This window comes from Procambarus clarkii, chromosome 34, assembly GCF_040958095.1.
Source record: "Procambarus clarkii isolate CNS0578487 chromosome 34, FALCON_Pclarkii_2.0, whole genome shotgun sequence".
In the NCBI taxonomy this organism is placed as follows: Eukaryota; Metazoa; Arthropoda; class Malacostraca; order Decapoda; family Cambaridae; genus Procambarus; species Procambarus clarkii.
In genome coordinates this window covers 39,996,712-40,013,079 of record NC_091183.1, presented here as the reverse complement: position 1 = coordinate 40,013,079, position 16,368 = coordinate 39,996,712, and the positions used below count along the sequence as shown (strand labels likewise).

General features: G+C 43.8%; 2 protein-coding genes across 4 annotated transcripts in view; one reads left to right on the top strand and one right to left on the bottom strand.

The window, feature by feature from the left end:
- Nucleotides 1-6,726, bottom strand: part of LOC123762104 (beta-1,3-galactosyltransferase 1) — a 48,950-nt gene extending 42,224 nt beyond the window's left edge. Inside the window, exon 1 of one of the 2 annotated variants that reach the window (XM_069335900.1) lies at nucleotides 6,630-6,726. In XM_069335900.1, the coding sequence (XP_069192001.1) occupies nucleotides 6,630-6,670 (41 nt within the window). In that variant the 5' untranslated portion in view covers nucleotides 6,671-6,726. The remainder of the gene's footprint in view (nucleotides 1-6,629) is intronic. The other variant, XM_069335901.1, reaches the window with a different exon arrangement.
- LOC123762105 (uncharacterized) overlaps nucleotides 1-16,368 on the top strand; it is a 135,952-nt gene that overhangs the window by 110,721 nt on the left and 8,863 nt on the right. For both annotated transcript variants that reach the window (XM_069335905.1, XM_069335904.1), the window contains one exon: nucleotides 2,942-3,030. In XM_069335905.1, the coding sequence (XP_069192006.1) occupies nucleotides 2,942-3,030 (89 nt within the window). The remainder of the gene's footprint in view (nucleotides 1-2,941; nucleotides 3,031-16,368) is intronic.

Here is a 16,368-nt window from a genome sequence, read left to right as displayed (position 1 = left end):
TCTATCCTTCCCTTCCTTATCCACCCTCCCTATATCCTTCTCTCCATCCACACTATCCTTATCCATCTCTCTCTCTCCCTCCACACTCCCTCCTTCGCCCCTCAACATCCTTCATCTATCCCTCTCACACCCCAGCTTTCAGTCCACCCCATCCCCTCTCTCCCTCACTACACAGCCCCACTCCCTCCCTACACACCTTGCCTAACACCCCTCCATCTACCCTCACACCACCTGAGACTTCCCCACACCACACTGATCTAGCACAACACGACCTTATGGAGAGAGAGAGAGAGAGAGAGAGAGAGAGAGAGAGAGAGAGAGAGAGAGAGAGAGAGAGAGAGGCTGTATGCTGCACTTCTGTGAGAAGATTAAGCACAGACAGACAGAGTGAGAGTATGCACATGTAGTGTGAAATACTTGACACCTTGACACCTGAGTTTGACAACAAACTTGACACCTGGTTGAGAGTGGTAATCGGTGACCTGTTTAAACCGACTTGTCCCCCATGGAGGAAATGCACTATAGAGGCATCCTGGGCCGTGGCCCTCACACACATGGCTACGGGATGCCCGCCCTTGTCGCCACACCTCCGCTCCAAGCATGAAATCGCATGTCGACTGTCCTCCTTTTGGTATGGGGGCTGGGGTAAAGGAATCAATCACCGGGATGGTTTGTTGCTGGGTGCTAGGGCCTGTCACAGTGTTGCTGGGTGCTAGGGCCTGTCACAGTGTTGCTGGGTGCTAGGGCCTGTCACAGTGTTGCTGGGTGCTAGGGCCTGTCACAGTGTTGCTGGGTGCTAGGGCCTGTCACAGTGTTGCTGGGTGCTAGGGCCTGTTACAGTGTTGCTGGGTGCTAGGGCCTGTTACAGTGTTGCTGGGTGCTAGGGCCTGTTACAGTGTTGCTGGGTGCTAGGGCCTGTCACAGTGTTGTTGGGTGCTAGGGCCTGTCACAGTGTTGCTGGGTGCTAGGGCCTGTCACAGTGTTGCTGGGTGCTAGGGCCTGTCACAGTGTTGCTGGGTGCTAGGGCCTGTCACAGTGTTGCTGGACACTAAGTCCTGTTACAGTGTTGCTGGGTGCTAGGGCCTGTCACAGTGTTGCTGGTCACTAGGTCCTCTCAGTCAGTGTTGCTGGGCACTAGGTCCTGTCACAGGACCTAGTGTCAAAGTCAATATATGTATATATACGATATCAGTACTCTGCACGTTCTCTTGATCTGTCAAGTCATACACAAGACAACAATTTACGAGCCCAGGCAGCCAGCCTATCACAGGTGGGCACAGAGAACGTTAATATTACAGTGATGTAATTTTGAGTAATAAGTCGCATTTTAATGGATCGGCCATTTGTGTAGAAATTGCGACGACGTATGATATGAGAACAGGAGTAGCAAAAACACCAGAAACGCTTCTCTCTCTCTCTCCCTCACACACACACACACACACACACACACACACACACACACACACACACACACACACACACACACACACACACACACACACACACACTCACTCACACACACACCAGAAGCCCTCGTTACCTTCAGGTATACTAACCTCATTTTTAAATAAGAGGGGGGAGGTTTGGCGTTGGGAGGGGGGCGGGGAGAGAGGAGCAACAGGTGCAGAGGCTTGGGGACTCGTTGCAGGTTTGGGTCTGGGAGTCAGTATATTTAATAGTTCCCATTGCCAGTTAACAGTTGGTTAACTTCCGGGTACCTATTTGCTGCTAGGTGAACGGAGGTATTAAGTGAAAGGAAACGTTCCCAACCATTTCTGTCCCGTCTGGGAATCGAACCCAGGATCCCTGATTACGAGTCGAGAACAAATTAGCCAACTGTACAACGAGACTTGGAGTGCACCTCGCCATGAGTGGACACGAGGTTCGTTCACCGACTTACAGCTTCGGCAGGAAGCACATACAAGACTGAGTAGAGGCAGTAGTGAGTTGGGGAGGCAGTAGTGAGTTGGGGGGGAGGGATATGGGGAAGGGGAGGGATGTGGGGGATGGGGGGGGAGAGGTGTAGCACTATTACCTGGTAGTGAGCGTCAGCTGGATAAGTGAAAGTGGTCACCCATGCTCGCCCTTCTCTCCCCCCTTATCCCTCCCGCTCCCCCCTTCCCCCCTCACAGTGTTACGTGCCGGGTTAAGACAATAAAATGTGGCCACAATATTCTTTATGGACACAAAAGAACATGGCCGGCGCCCGGAGGTCACCTGCTCCTGCTGTAGCCTCTGCCCGCTCTCACGATTTCACAAACACAAAATTTTCAGTACTTTCGAACCCTGGCAACCCACCTAACCTATCGGTACCGATAGTCATTGATTCGAAGAAGCTTTTAATTTCACTCTAGTACCGGAATTTTGACGCTGTGATCGATAAGAGTAAAAAAAATGTGTTGCAATAATTGTGAGTAGAACTTGGAAGCCTAGTCCCGCTGGCCAGTGCTGAACTACGGCTTCTCGCTGGACCTCTGGGAGTGGATAAGAATCAAGTAATTAACGAGGTGAAGAACTCGATCTCTGAACAATTTTTTTTGTTATATTACAATTAACTACAAATATGATAACATTCTTATGACTTTCTTTCAGCTACTGTATTCCTGACTATCTATATGTAAAATAAATGCAAGTTTTTGGCATCTTTTTGAAGTCATACTGGTACCTAATAGGACCCAGCGTCATGATTTCGGGAGTCGGATGAGGTGGGGGGTATGGGAGACATGTTGGGTATTGAGGTGTGCAATGATAGAAATGTTGAGTTCCCTTGAGTGCAATAGGCTATGGTGTATATTGCCACAACTTGCTGGCTTCTCTTGACTAACAATAATTTACAATTAAGAATATTTATCTTAAGGTGAGGTAGGATTGCTTGTGTGTGGTTTTTAATGTGGCCTAAAGAATTAGTGATTCTAACACTCATCTTCTGTATATTCCTTAGATTCTTCACTCTCCAAAGTTCATTTCACAATTTGGACTGGCGTAAAAGATGCGTTTCGATGAAGCTCTCAACATCTTCGAAGGCAGAGGGTAAGTGGATACAAGTTAGCTGATTGATTGCTTGATAAAGACTAAGTCACCCAAAAGGTGTCACGGGCATGAATAGCCCGTAAGTGGTGGCTCTTTGGAACCATTACCGGTACCAGTAGCTGATACTGGAGATCTGTGCAGATGATTATTGATTGATAAAGATTGAGTTAGCTGATGATTGATGAAGATTAAGCCATCCAAGAGAAAAGTTGGCTGTTGTTGTTTGAGATTCAGCTACTCGGAACGAGATCTCCATGTAGCACGGGCTATGGTGAGCCTATAATTGGCTGTAAAAGTTGGCTGACGCACCAAAATTTATATAACCAAGGAAGATGAGGTGATATTGGGTGTTGCCCAGTCGATGTTGGGTGGAGGGTGGCATGTGAAGATGGCCCTCCAGCACTTCAGAGCACGCTGTGCTGCCTCTTAGTGTGTGTGTGCTCTTAAAGCCACCACTCGTCTCTCTCTCTCTCTTCACCTATATAGTTGTTAAAATATAAGATACGTCAGTGTACTGTATTTTTGTGTCTTGAGGTGCAAGGCAGCTGAGGCTGCGACTGCCACTAGCCTACGAATTTGACGCAAATAATTATTCAACCAGTTTTATAAAAGAAAACAAGGCAATACAGATTAATTGGGTCCAGAAAATAGAAGAGAAAGATAAAGGAAAAAGAATATGAAAAAGGTAATCATGTAATCATAAAAATAACAATTATTATTAAGAAGAGAAAATAGAAAACAAAAAAGCTCTAACTTCAGAAAACAATGGGAAAAAGAATCAGTAGAAACCTGAATACGTGTACATTAGAGGTATTTGCCAGGGGGTTGGAGGTAACCGCTGTAGTAAAGCCCTAGAGGGACTTGCACAATACCACATGAGGGGTGGAGTAGGGGGGAGTCACGGGCGCCCACATGATGCATCATAACACAGTAACAGTCTGCTGTATCGAGAGAGTGCGTCACCTTGATCTTGAAAATGTATTACTCCGGTGAACTTATGTACAGGTGTGTAAACTTCTCGCAGTTGCTTGTGATATTGGTGAAGAGTCTCGCGAGATTAAACCATGTCAGAGGTTAATACAAGCAGCTGGCCCTCGGTACTGGAGGCGTCAGGTGCCTGAGTGAGAGACCAAACGCTCGGCGTTGGAAGAAAGACTAGTCAGATAGCATATGTTTAAGGATAAAATGTTTAAAATGTTTAGGGAAACTGACAAGGTTGACATATATATGTGTGTGTGTGTAGTAAATATGGTAGAGAAAATAGGTTAGGGGTCAGTACATTAAATAACCGATGGTTAGATAGGCGGAGGCCCAAGAGCTAACAGCTAGTTCCTGCGGGTATACACACACACACACACACACACACACACACACACACACACACACAAAGGGTAGATATGATAGAGCCCAATAGGCTCAGGAACTTGTAAAGCAGTTGATTGGATGTTGAGAGGACCAAAGAGCGGAAGCTCAATTAAGCACAACTAGGTGAGGAGAACTAGGTGAGACTCGAATACAACTAGGTAAGAACACTTAGTCGGCAGAAGTAGAGTAGCAGTATGTGGCTTATAGAGTTCAACCCCAGCAATTGCGACATTATGAAACAGGGTGTCAGAACAAGACGGCTGGGAAGACTGCCACTTTGGAGGGGAACAACTTCGGGTCTTTAAGACACGGACCTGGAAGTGTGCATCACACCGAGGCTGTCTTCCGGACTACAGCACAACAGTCACGTAACATCAGCGGCACACGCAAGATTGGCCAGCATTAAGAGTCGTACAGGATGCTGTACACCACATTAGTAAGACCCATTCTTGAGTCAGCAATACCAGCATAGAGGCCTAACCTGCCCAAGTACATACAAATAATAATAATACACAGATAGTAATCACAATAACGTGACTGCATCAATGAGAACATTCGTGGGAGCCGTAGATAATCTCATTGATGCAGTCACGTTAGTGGAGTTACTCTCTGTGTATTGAAAGAGGAGCGTCAGAGGTAGAACAAGTCCTAGATGACAGGGCCAGAGTACACGGGGGGGAAATTGTGTGAAAATCCTGGTCTGGCTTCAGTAAATGCCTCAGAAAATCCTTGTGTGGTCAGAAGAACTCCCAAGTTACAATCCTTATACCATGTTGTGGTGTAGTGGCTAGAAGCGTGTGCGTGGGAACACCCACCGCATAGGTTCGAACCCTCATCACGGACGGCTCCTACGGATTTTCTCAATAATAATAGTAATGATAATAACAATAATAACGTTCAGAAGTTTATTGCGAGATTGGTCCGAGAGGTGAGAAGCAGGAGTTATGAGGGCAGGCTGGCCGACATTGACCTCACGACGCTAGAGGAGCGCAGAACAAGATGAGATATAATCCTGACCTACAAAGTTTCACATGATGCAGACAGTGTGGACAATGACAGATTACTCAATACGGGAGAGACGAGGACCATCTGATAAAAGATGAAAGGAGAAAACGTGGATAATCGAGAGAGGCTATCAGTAAGTTTTTCAGTGGTGGCATGTGTAGTATAGGCCTGAAAGGAAGCAGAAAAAGAGAAATAGTTAAGGCCCAGGAGCTGGAGCTTAACCCCTCCCGGTAACCAAACAATTTAATTATCACCATTATGATAATATTTTCCTTATTACCCTTATCATTTCTTCGTCATGGTGTGTAGACTGATTTTATAAATATGCTTAATGACAAATGTTGTGCTGCACCGGAAGTTAAGGGTTGAAGCGACTGCGCTCCCTAACACGCTACAAGCAACAACAGCTGCCTTGTCACGTGCTCTTGTAGACAAGCTCTCACACACACACACACACACACACACACACACACACACACACACACACACACACACACACACACACTGAACTTTTTCAGTGTCAAGAGTAGTTAACGGATGAAATGCATTAGGCAGTGATGTGGTGGAGGCTGACTCCATACACAGTTTCAAATGTAGATATGATTGAGCCCAGTAGGCTCAGGAACCTGTACACCAGTTGATTGACAGTTGAGCGGCGGGACCAAAGAGCCAAAGCTCAGCCCCCGCAAGCACAAATAGGTGAGTACACTGCATATATCCGTGCGAGGCTGACGGTTGTTCCCTATGAACGATGTCTGACACACATCAGACGAGAATCTTGGTGAACAGAAAATTCTGGCGACTTGAGACATGGCCAAGTGAGCTGTACCAGGCCAGGAGCAGTGCTGTCACCACCCACAGACTCTACCTTCCCCCCAACAAAACCCGGTAGACCTTGGCGTCGGCCGCCGGCTTGTTGACTCACCACCGCACACTGCAGCGACCTCCTGCTTGCATGCAACAACACTCAATGCAACACAGAACTATTGTGGTGCGCACATTGCCAGAAACGCCGCAAGCTAGACACTGGAGCGGCAATATAGGACTGTTAAATCACTCACAAGAGCACGACAATATATCTTAAAATTAGATATTGGTTATAGGGTATTTCTCGTTGGGTAAGTGTAGTGAAGCTGAATTGAGGTAAAAAGCGAAGTAGAAATGAGAGAGTAAGGGCGCTCTCCTGGCGGGTCCGCAGGGGCAGGGGTATAAGCAGGTAGGCGGCTTACCTGGTGGGGTGAGTGTGCGAACTGACGAGACGGGCTATCATCACCACTGTTGAACACACACTGAGTCTCCAGGCGCTTGCTCCGCGCCCTGGCTCACTCTCTCCCTCCCCACACTCTACCCCTCTCTCACTCTCTCTCCCCTCCCCGCCCCCCCTCTCTCTCTCTCTCACACTCTCTCCCCTCCCCCCCCCCCCTCTCTCTCTCTCTCTCTCTCTCTCTCTGGAAACTAAGAGCTGTTCTATATGAGTTCTTCTGTAACCACGTTAATTTATAAGTTGAAGCGCACAATAACCTACCCCTTACAGAGGATGAGTATGGGGTGAACAATAAACTACCCCTTACAGGATGAGTATGGGGAGCACAATAAACTACCCCTTACAGGATGAGTATGGGGTGAACAATAAACTACCCCTTACAGGATGAGTATGGGGAGCACAATAAACTACCCCTTACAGGATGAGTATGGGATGCACAATAAACTACCCCCTTACAGGATGAGTATACTCAGTAGACAAAATATTGAAATCCTTGCGAGGCAGGATCAGGTATAACATTTGGGGTTTACGGCTCATGTTCGGTGATATGGAAAATTAGTTTACTGAGAATTATATAAAATATATATGTAATAATTTCCCCTGTAAATTAATGTAAATATAATCTCCAATTTTTGTAAATCATTTAAAGAAAAATAAGTATAACATTCAGGGGTTTTAAAGATCATGTTCTGTGATAATGAAACACTTGTTCACTGAGAATTATAATGTAGTATTGCCTTGTAAAACTTATGTATATATGATTTATATTGTATTTTCTTAAATAAAGATAAAAAAGCATGGGGTGCACAATAAACAAGGCGCCAGACCAATAATCAAAATAAAATCTCAGGAAAATTTTGCCTGTGGGTTTAAGTATATATCAAGCGAAGCCTCTCTTGCGTGCTCCAATAATTCCCCAGAGTAACTGGTAGTGAACCAACTCGTTCTCTCGATTTGACTCTCCGTAAAAATTACAACCGTTCATCCTAACCAGAAACGCACGTACCCAAGCAACTCTCTTAACATATCGAATCCGATGCATAGAAAATGTTATTATTTGTCAGCCGTTACTGAACGCGTTGCATTTGTAACGTTGGTTACGAATAAACAATAAGACCTATTGAGAGGACGGGATGGTTGCTCATGCATTCGAAATCCTCGTTAGTAATTGATGTTTATTTCCCTCTCGTGATGAAAGCGACGTAGTTTGTGTTAAAGTGGCCACCAGAGGCTTCCCGGGAGGATAGCCTAGGAGGATGTCCCACTCTGGATATCCTGGGGAGTGTTGACCTGAATGTCCCACTCTGGATATCCTGGGAAGTGTTGATCGGGCTGTCGACTTAAGCAGGACCATGGTAACATGATCCTGCTCTGGCAATATACAACGAGGAGACAAGTGTGTACATTTCCCTCTGGCAAGAGGGAAATGTTGATGCTCTCCTCTGTTGATGTTTGCGAAGCATCTATATACCTCTTAGTAAACAACAGCGTCGTGGATCTCAACATAAGTTGCGGATATATTGCTTGTGTTGCTTGTCATTTGTCAGTTGAAATTGCACTGGCACGGATAGGTTCAGTCACGCACGCGCGCACTCTAGAGAGCGCACGCGCACACACAAATCCACGGACGCAAGTATACACACACGATCGACGATTTCACAATGAAAGATCAACGAGATCTTCACGAAAGAGCAACGAGGTTATAATGAAAGACCAACGAGGTTATAATGAAAGACCAACGAGGTTATAATGAAAGACCAACGAGGTTATAATGAAAGACCAACGAGATATCAGTGAAAGTCCAACGAGGTCTTGATGAAAGACCAACGAGATATCAATGAAAGGCCAACGAGGTTTCCCTGAAAGACCAACAAGATCTCAATGAACGTTGAGCAAGAACACTAGCGAGAAGGAATGGCTCTTTCCTGTGAGAGGCTCCAAGTGGCATACTTTAAGGAGGGGTGCCTCGCCTCTTGTGTTTATTGTGTCCATAAATTAATATTTGGGTGATGAAATATTAAACCGTATGACTTGATGAGTCGGGTCCAGCCTGACTTGATGAGTCGGGTCCAGCCTGACTTGATGAGTCGGGTCCAGCCTGACTTGATGAGTCGGGTCCAGCCTGACTTGATGAGTCGGGTCCAGCCTGACTTGATGAGTCGGGTCCAGCCTGACTTGATGAGTCGGGTCCAGCCTGACTTGATGAGTCGGGTCCAGCCTGACTTGATGAGCCGGATCCAAGCCTGACTTGATGAGCCAGGTCCAGCATAAATTGCAAGTTGTACTTTATAAGTTACATGTTTACTTTCATCAATTGCAATACATATGCAGTCTTCACACTCTCTTCGATCTGTGGGTTAAAGGTAAATCACATATCCGTGGATGAGGATAAAACTACCATATATCCTAATGGGCAGGAAACTTGTTCGAAAATATACACTGTAAAAAACATCCAGAATAGGGGGATAATATGTAAAGAAATGAAATATAAGACATGAAAATATAATTTTAAAATCACAATAATACCTAATTAGCGTTGATAATCTTCCTAATGACAGTAATTGAAGCACATAGAGTTACGCAACGAGAGGGTCCAGAGGGTCTGCTGACGTGGGGAGGCTCTCTAAACCCCAGCTTTCAAGTAGCGACGTCATATCCTCCTAAAACAAAATATTCAGTCACCATTAATAATTTTAGAGTTAAGACAATATCGCGCGAAAATAAAGTATCTTTCGCAACGAAGGTAATTTGGAGTAGGAGGAAAGGAACAAGAAAAATGTCCTCCATGACCAAAGTCGGAGGCAGAGACGCGGACGCGGCAGACCCGGCCCCGAGAGACCAGTGAGGCGGGAGTACCAACGGCAGGTGACGGTTCTTCTGGACGTTATTCACAGGTACTCCAAGCACATGCCGAATGGCTCTCGTCACATTATTTAATTGCTGGCGTTGATGACTCTTTAGCACTAACATAGATGCCTATAAAAAAACAGCATCCAGATATATATATATATATATATATATATATATATATATATATATATATATATATATATATGTGATGTGTGTGTGTGTGTAAATCACGAAAAATAAACACGTGATTAAAATAATGTGACAGTGTCAGACCACGGAGGAAAATTGAAAGAGGAATTTCCTTAAGTATTTTCGTATATTAATACCTCTTCAGAAGGAGTGGTTTTATAGGTCTTTCTATTTTCCTCCGTGGTCTGACACTGTCATCCATATATATATATATATATATATATATATATATATATATATATATATATATATATATATATATATATATATATATATATATATATATTGTGACGGTAACGCGTTGGTGTTCGGCTGTTTAAGGCTAGGGGTATGGCCTCGTCACATAGTTATAAAAAAAAATAGAAAAACTGGAACTTCGTCTGTGGTAAGGTAAGGAGAAGACACACAAAACACAAGTAAACTTTAACAATGAAATTTTAATTACGTTAAATAAATCAAAACATGAAAAAATGGACAAACAAATTCGTATAATAAAATCAATCAATCAAAATAATAAGAATAATTAAATGACACAATGAAAAGTTACGTTAAGACAAAATAACAAGAAGTGCAATACAAAAATAAAGGAAGGTGCTGGAATATTGGCTTTAAGCTACCACCTCTCTCAGTATACGCTAACGTCTAGCCGGGAGGAGTGGTAACCGCGGAAGCACAGAATATTCTGAGGTCTGAGGTCGTGGCGACCCCAGACATCAAGTAGTATGGGGGGGGCGAGTGCAGGTGCAGCCAGACCGGCGACCAATCAGCGGAGCCGGTAGCGATCAACAGGTAGTTTGGCGGTTTGAGTCTGAACAGGTGTCTCTGGCTGCATACGTTTTGCTCGCTGGCAAACCTTGCTGGTGTTGTTGTCGTTGTTGGACATTTCTTCCCTAGTAGTTTTATATAGTTTGTTGCGACGTATTTGTAGAGGGAAGAGCAGGCTCAATCTCTTGAAGGAGATTATTGTCACAATATATATATATATATATATATATATATATATATATATATATATATATATATAATATAGATATATAGATGTATATATGTCAGCCTAGTGTTTTAGATATATTTGAGAGGGTTTGAAAATATTCAAGTAGCGATGTTTACGGCGGCAGTTTACCTTGGCCGTGTTCGTCTGAAATTATTGTTTAGTATCAGTGCTATTGTAATGCTTATTGCAGCAATAATGTTTATTGTGGGTTAAGTGTAAAGTGTTACAAAATATGAAGGTGTTAGAGTAACAGCATTGTTAACCATCGGTGTTGCGTGATGTCATCGATGTTTACTCGATGTTTAGCTAATTCATTCACTTGAATCATCAGAAGTATGAGACTTGTCCTATCAACTAGGTGACCTTTGACTGTTTAGTTATAGAAATGTTTACATTTGGCACCATGTAATGCCACAATTTAGTGGCAAGCTTAGGTTATGGACGAGGTTAGGCATAATAGGAATTTAAAATAGCCTATGTTCATTTACATACGTAATTTGCATACAGAGAGTTAGTGATTACTTAAAAAAGTTACTGAGGCGGCCTGCTGTATGCATATTTAATATCTTGCATAGCCTCATTACCAGGAGGCTATGTAACGTATCATTTGAATATGAGAATGTTCTGTATTATGTTTAGTTCTTATACAATTTTATGATATTTGCATATCAGAATTTAGTGCTTAATGTAATATGATGCGCAAATCAAGGTAGGCCACTGTACAGTTATATACAGGAATTAGGAGTGGACGGAGAATGTTTTGTGATCTATAGTTCGTTGTGTGACTTTGCCTATGAGGTCCAAGGATTTCGGAACTAATAAATATGCAAGACCTAAATTCTGCCTATGGGGTCCAAAGATTTCGGAACTAATTAATATGCAAGACCTGAATTCGAACACGCCAACGATGACGTCACTGCCCAAAACGCCATGTCCACTACAGTCACCTAAGTTTTCATTACCCTATCACCTGACATAATTTTGTATGCATAGTTTATTGGTCATTCACTCCACTTTTCTTCTACTCTTATTTCTATGACATAATTTTTGTATGCAGCTGACTTTCAGTGTTATAAATTAGATGTTTCCTCATGTCTTGTCCTACCTCACTTGTAGGTTCAAAACGCCGTGCAAATTCTAATAAGTATAATGCGCTATACAGTTTGTTTATGTTCTTTTCGTCAACTTTGAACAAATATGACATTTGGAGAAATCCTCTTCCGATTAAACCAAGGTACAAGATCTTTATTTAGAGGGATAGAAGCCTTAAACTGGAAGATAATCAACACGAAATATGCAGTCATATTCAATGAAACACACACACACACACACTGATCCTACAGTACTAACTGGTCAACATTTTAATTTTCGTGACCTATTTTATATGTACAAAAGCCAAATGAGCGTAACGTTTTCTTGGATGTTTTACTTCACAGGGGCAGTGTTTCCTCCCTGGCGTATGTGCAAATGATCAGATGAAGTTTACCAAGAAAATATCGAAACGAATCTTCGTAATCGTTGTTGTTACGCTAGCAATGTTTGGCTTCATGATTGGTGCAACCATCACTATGCAACCAGTCCCCAGATCGCCTGAAGGCGACGGTGGAGTATGCACAGACATATTTGAAATTGGCGAAAGGGCGGAAAATATGTCGAGCATGATGGAGTTGGCCGTCAGGGTGATCAGGAAGAAGAGGAAGATGAAGATGTTTGCTCCTTTTACATTCTACGAGATTGTGAGTTACGAGATGCCATCAATGGTTCGCGAGGTGGCCGACGGCTCCGGCCTCAACCACTCCAACGTCACACTCACTCAGGTCAGTGCCCCCCCCCTCCACCTACATGAATACCCTCGCTCAGGTCAGTGCCCCCCCCCCCTCCACCTACATGAATACCCTCGCTCAGGTCAGTGCCCCCCCTCTCCACCTACATGAATACCCTTGCTCAGGTCAGTGCCTCCCCTCACCACCTTCGCTCAGGTCAGTGCCCCCCCCCCCTCCACCTACATGAATACCCTTCCTCTGGTCAGTGCCTCCCCTCACCACCACCACCCTCGCTCAGGTCAGTGCCTCCCCTCACCACCACCCTCGCTCAGGTCAGTGCCTCCCCTCACCACCACCCTTGCTCAGGTCAGTGCCTCCCCTCACTACCACCCTCGCTCAGGTCAGTGCCTCCCCTCACCACCTTCGCTCAGGTCAGTGCCTCCCCTCACCACCACCACCCTCGCTCAGGTCAGTGCCTCCCCTCACCACCTTCGCTCAGATCAGTGCCCCCCCCCCTCCACCTACATGAATACCCTCGCTCAGGTCAGTGCCTCCCCTCACCACCACCCTCGCTCAGGTCAGTGCCTCCCCTCACCACCTTCGCTCAGGTCAGTGCCCCCCCCCCCTCCACCTACATGAATACCCTCGCTCAGGTCAGTGCCTCCCCTCACCACCACCCTCGCTCAGGTCAGTGCCTCCCCTCACCACCACCACCCTCGCTCAGGTCAGTGCCTCCCCTCACCACCACCACCCTCGCTCAGGTCAACAGAAACACGCATATAATGTTCCTGCAATATCAATATACTTATGTTGCATCAACATTCGAAAGGTCATTTCGTATCCTTTATTCAGACATGGAGACTTCAGCAGACGAAGGGTCAGCTGCCTCACCTGGCATGCCGCTTGCGGGAATTGCGGGACGAGGATATCCGCATCTGTGTTCAGAGGCGGCGGGAAACGGTAGGCTCCACTCACATTGCCTACGTGGGGGACTCCCGTGTGAGGCAACATGTTGAGGTGCTTCTCGACCACATCCGACACCTCCAGCCCAAAATCACGACCCATCTGGTAAGGCCCCACATCTTGCCTAACTTGCCTAACCTTCCCAATACAAGCATAATTCTTGTGAAATCAGAGTGGAAAACTGTTGTAAAAACATGAGAATTTTCCCACGTTTCACGGTAGCTTGAATTTAGCGTGTAATGTCCAATAGGCCCAGAGGCAAAATCCCAACACTAGCAGTTCTGTATACATATCGGGAGGAAATCTACAGCAAAGAAAAAGGTGATGAAACGGGCTTGAGTGACGGGGTGAACAAGAGCACCTAACCAACAGAAGACAGTAGCATTGAGAACAAAGACGCTGTGGTGATATATTACTAGTGGGGTCCCTCAGGGATCAGTACTAGGTCATGTTTACTACCTGATGTATGTAGATAAGCTCCCGGAAGCGGTCCATAGAATTACCCAAATCAGCCAAAATCGGCCCAAAACTACACAAATCGTCCTAGCATTACGTAAATAATGAAGAAATATGGTATATTTACTTACTATAATGTTGGTGCTACACGTAGAACATGATCAAACCTATTTTTACTCTGAAATAATCTAATTTCATAACGAAATGAGACGTAAATATGCGAGAGGTGACGCCATAGGAAGTCGACGGTCCAAGCGACAATTGTGTGGAGCGACTTATCCAAGATATATGGTCGTCTGGAGAGTGTTTGCTGCCATATCAGCCTCCTGTACACAGTGATCCAGTCCTTTTCGTTCATTGAACACCGAACCCTACACGCCCTCTGATATATTGCTTAATTAACAAATATTCACAAATAAAGATTATATTTGTATATGTTATCAGAAAGGCAGATATAAAATAGTTTTTGTGAATCCATCACAGAGATTATACCTTATTAGAGAGGAAAAATATTCATACTTTAAACAAGGCTTCATGGCCGACGCTCTCCTTACCGATATGGGAACTATGACCTTCCGAAGATCAATGTTAATTTAATCTAGATATTGTAATAAACGAAGTTTTCTATGTCATCATAAAGACATAAATATAAGCTACATGTTAATACTTTGGCATAAATATAACTGAAGTGAAAGTGAAGATATATGCCTTTTTATAGTTACTTGATGGCTCGCTCAGGGAGTGTGAAGGCCTCCACACAAGCCAATCAATTTTATAATTACTTTGCATATATGCAAAGTAACGCCATAGGTCTTTATGTCAGAATAAAGACATGTAGACGATAATGTAACTACATTTCAAGGAAAACATATCTTAATATAATTATTAAATGAATGCAAAGTTATGGTTAAATAAATAGCCAATACCACACAATCGCTGGTGTCCGGACACATGAATAGTCGCATTAGGTGAAAGGAAATGTACCCAACCATTTCCATTTACCCAACCATTTCCATTTACCCAACCAGTTTGTGCACCCTATACTCATCCTCTGTGCGGTAATTTATTGTGCACCCCATACTCATCTTGTTACCAGTAGTTTGTGCAACCCATACTCATCCTGTGACCCGTAATTTATTGTGCATCCCATACTCATCCTGTTACCGGTAGTTTGTGCAGCCCATACCCATCCTGTGACCTGTAATTTATTGTGCAACCCATACTTATCCTGTGACCTGTAGTTTATTGTGCAGCTAATACTCATCCTGTGAGTCATAGGACATTGCGCAACCCTTTCTCATCTTTCTCATCGTGTGAATCTTTGTTTACTTTGCTCTCCATATTCATCCTCTGCGCGATAGTTTCTTGTGCAACCCATACCCATGATGTGAGTGGTAGTTTATTGTGTACCCTATACTCATCCTGTGAGTATAGGGTACACAATTCTTGTTTGGATTCTTGTAATGTTATTTGTCTATTTGTACTCACTGCATTTGTGCGCCCCTTGAGGGACTTGAATTAGAGGGGGGTTGAAATAGCCTAAGCTACTCTATCCCTTTGAGATGTATTTATTGCTTATCTCAATAAACATACTTGAACTTGAACTTGGGTACACGATGAGTTCATTTGTACTCCATACTCATCATCAAGAAGTGTATTTTACCAGCATTGTAATGTAAATTAAGAATAAAAGCTTAACTGGATTACGGACCCATAATCAAAATAAGAGCCATCACTAATTATCATGACAAATTGTCTAGGCTACACTTCCGCCTTCGACAAGCTGCCGCCGGAGGTGGGTATAGTTTATTGTACACCCCCGCACCCCCAGTCCTGGAAGGGCGGGCATTGGGATGTGGACATGTGTACTGTCTCAGACCCTGTTGGAATATAACCAGTCTGTCAATCGGGTCAACCCAAGTGTTGCGTTTCCATGCGTTTCCAAAAGGGTCGCCCATGTTGGAATCGGTGAACGCCCTAGTAATATTGTTGAAAACATCTTAATAACTTATTAAACCAAAGGTCTTTTTATGTCAGAAGAACGGCAGAAACTAGATCTATATATGAAAACTCTTTCAGGACAAAATTTAAAGTAAAACTAGATTATGTAATACTAGATTAAAGTAAATTTATGTTTCTATCTTTCTTGAGACGTATAAAAATCTTACGTTTATTAACGATTCTGCGTGAAATAAGCATTGTTCTGAGATGAATATTGCGGATTTCCGGCTCTACGACCGATGAAAAATGCAACTTTTATACAACTACAAATATTTTTAGTTTTACTTTAAATTTTGTCCTGAAAGAGTTTTCATATATAGATCTAATTTCTGCCGTTCTTCTGACATAAAAAGACCTTTGGTTTAATAAGTTATTAAGATGTTTTCAACAATATTACTAGGGCGTTCACCGATTGCAACATGGGCGACCCTTTTGGAAACGCAACACTTGGGTTGACCCGATTGACAGACTGGTAATATTCCAACAGG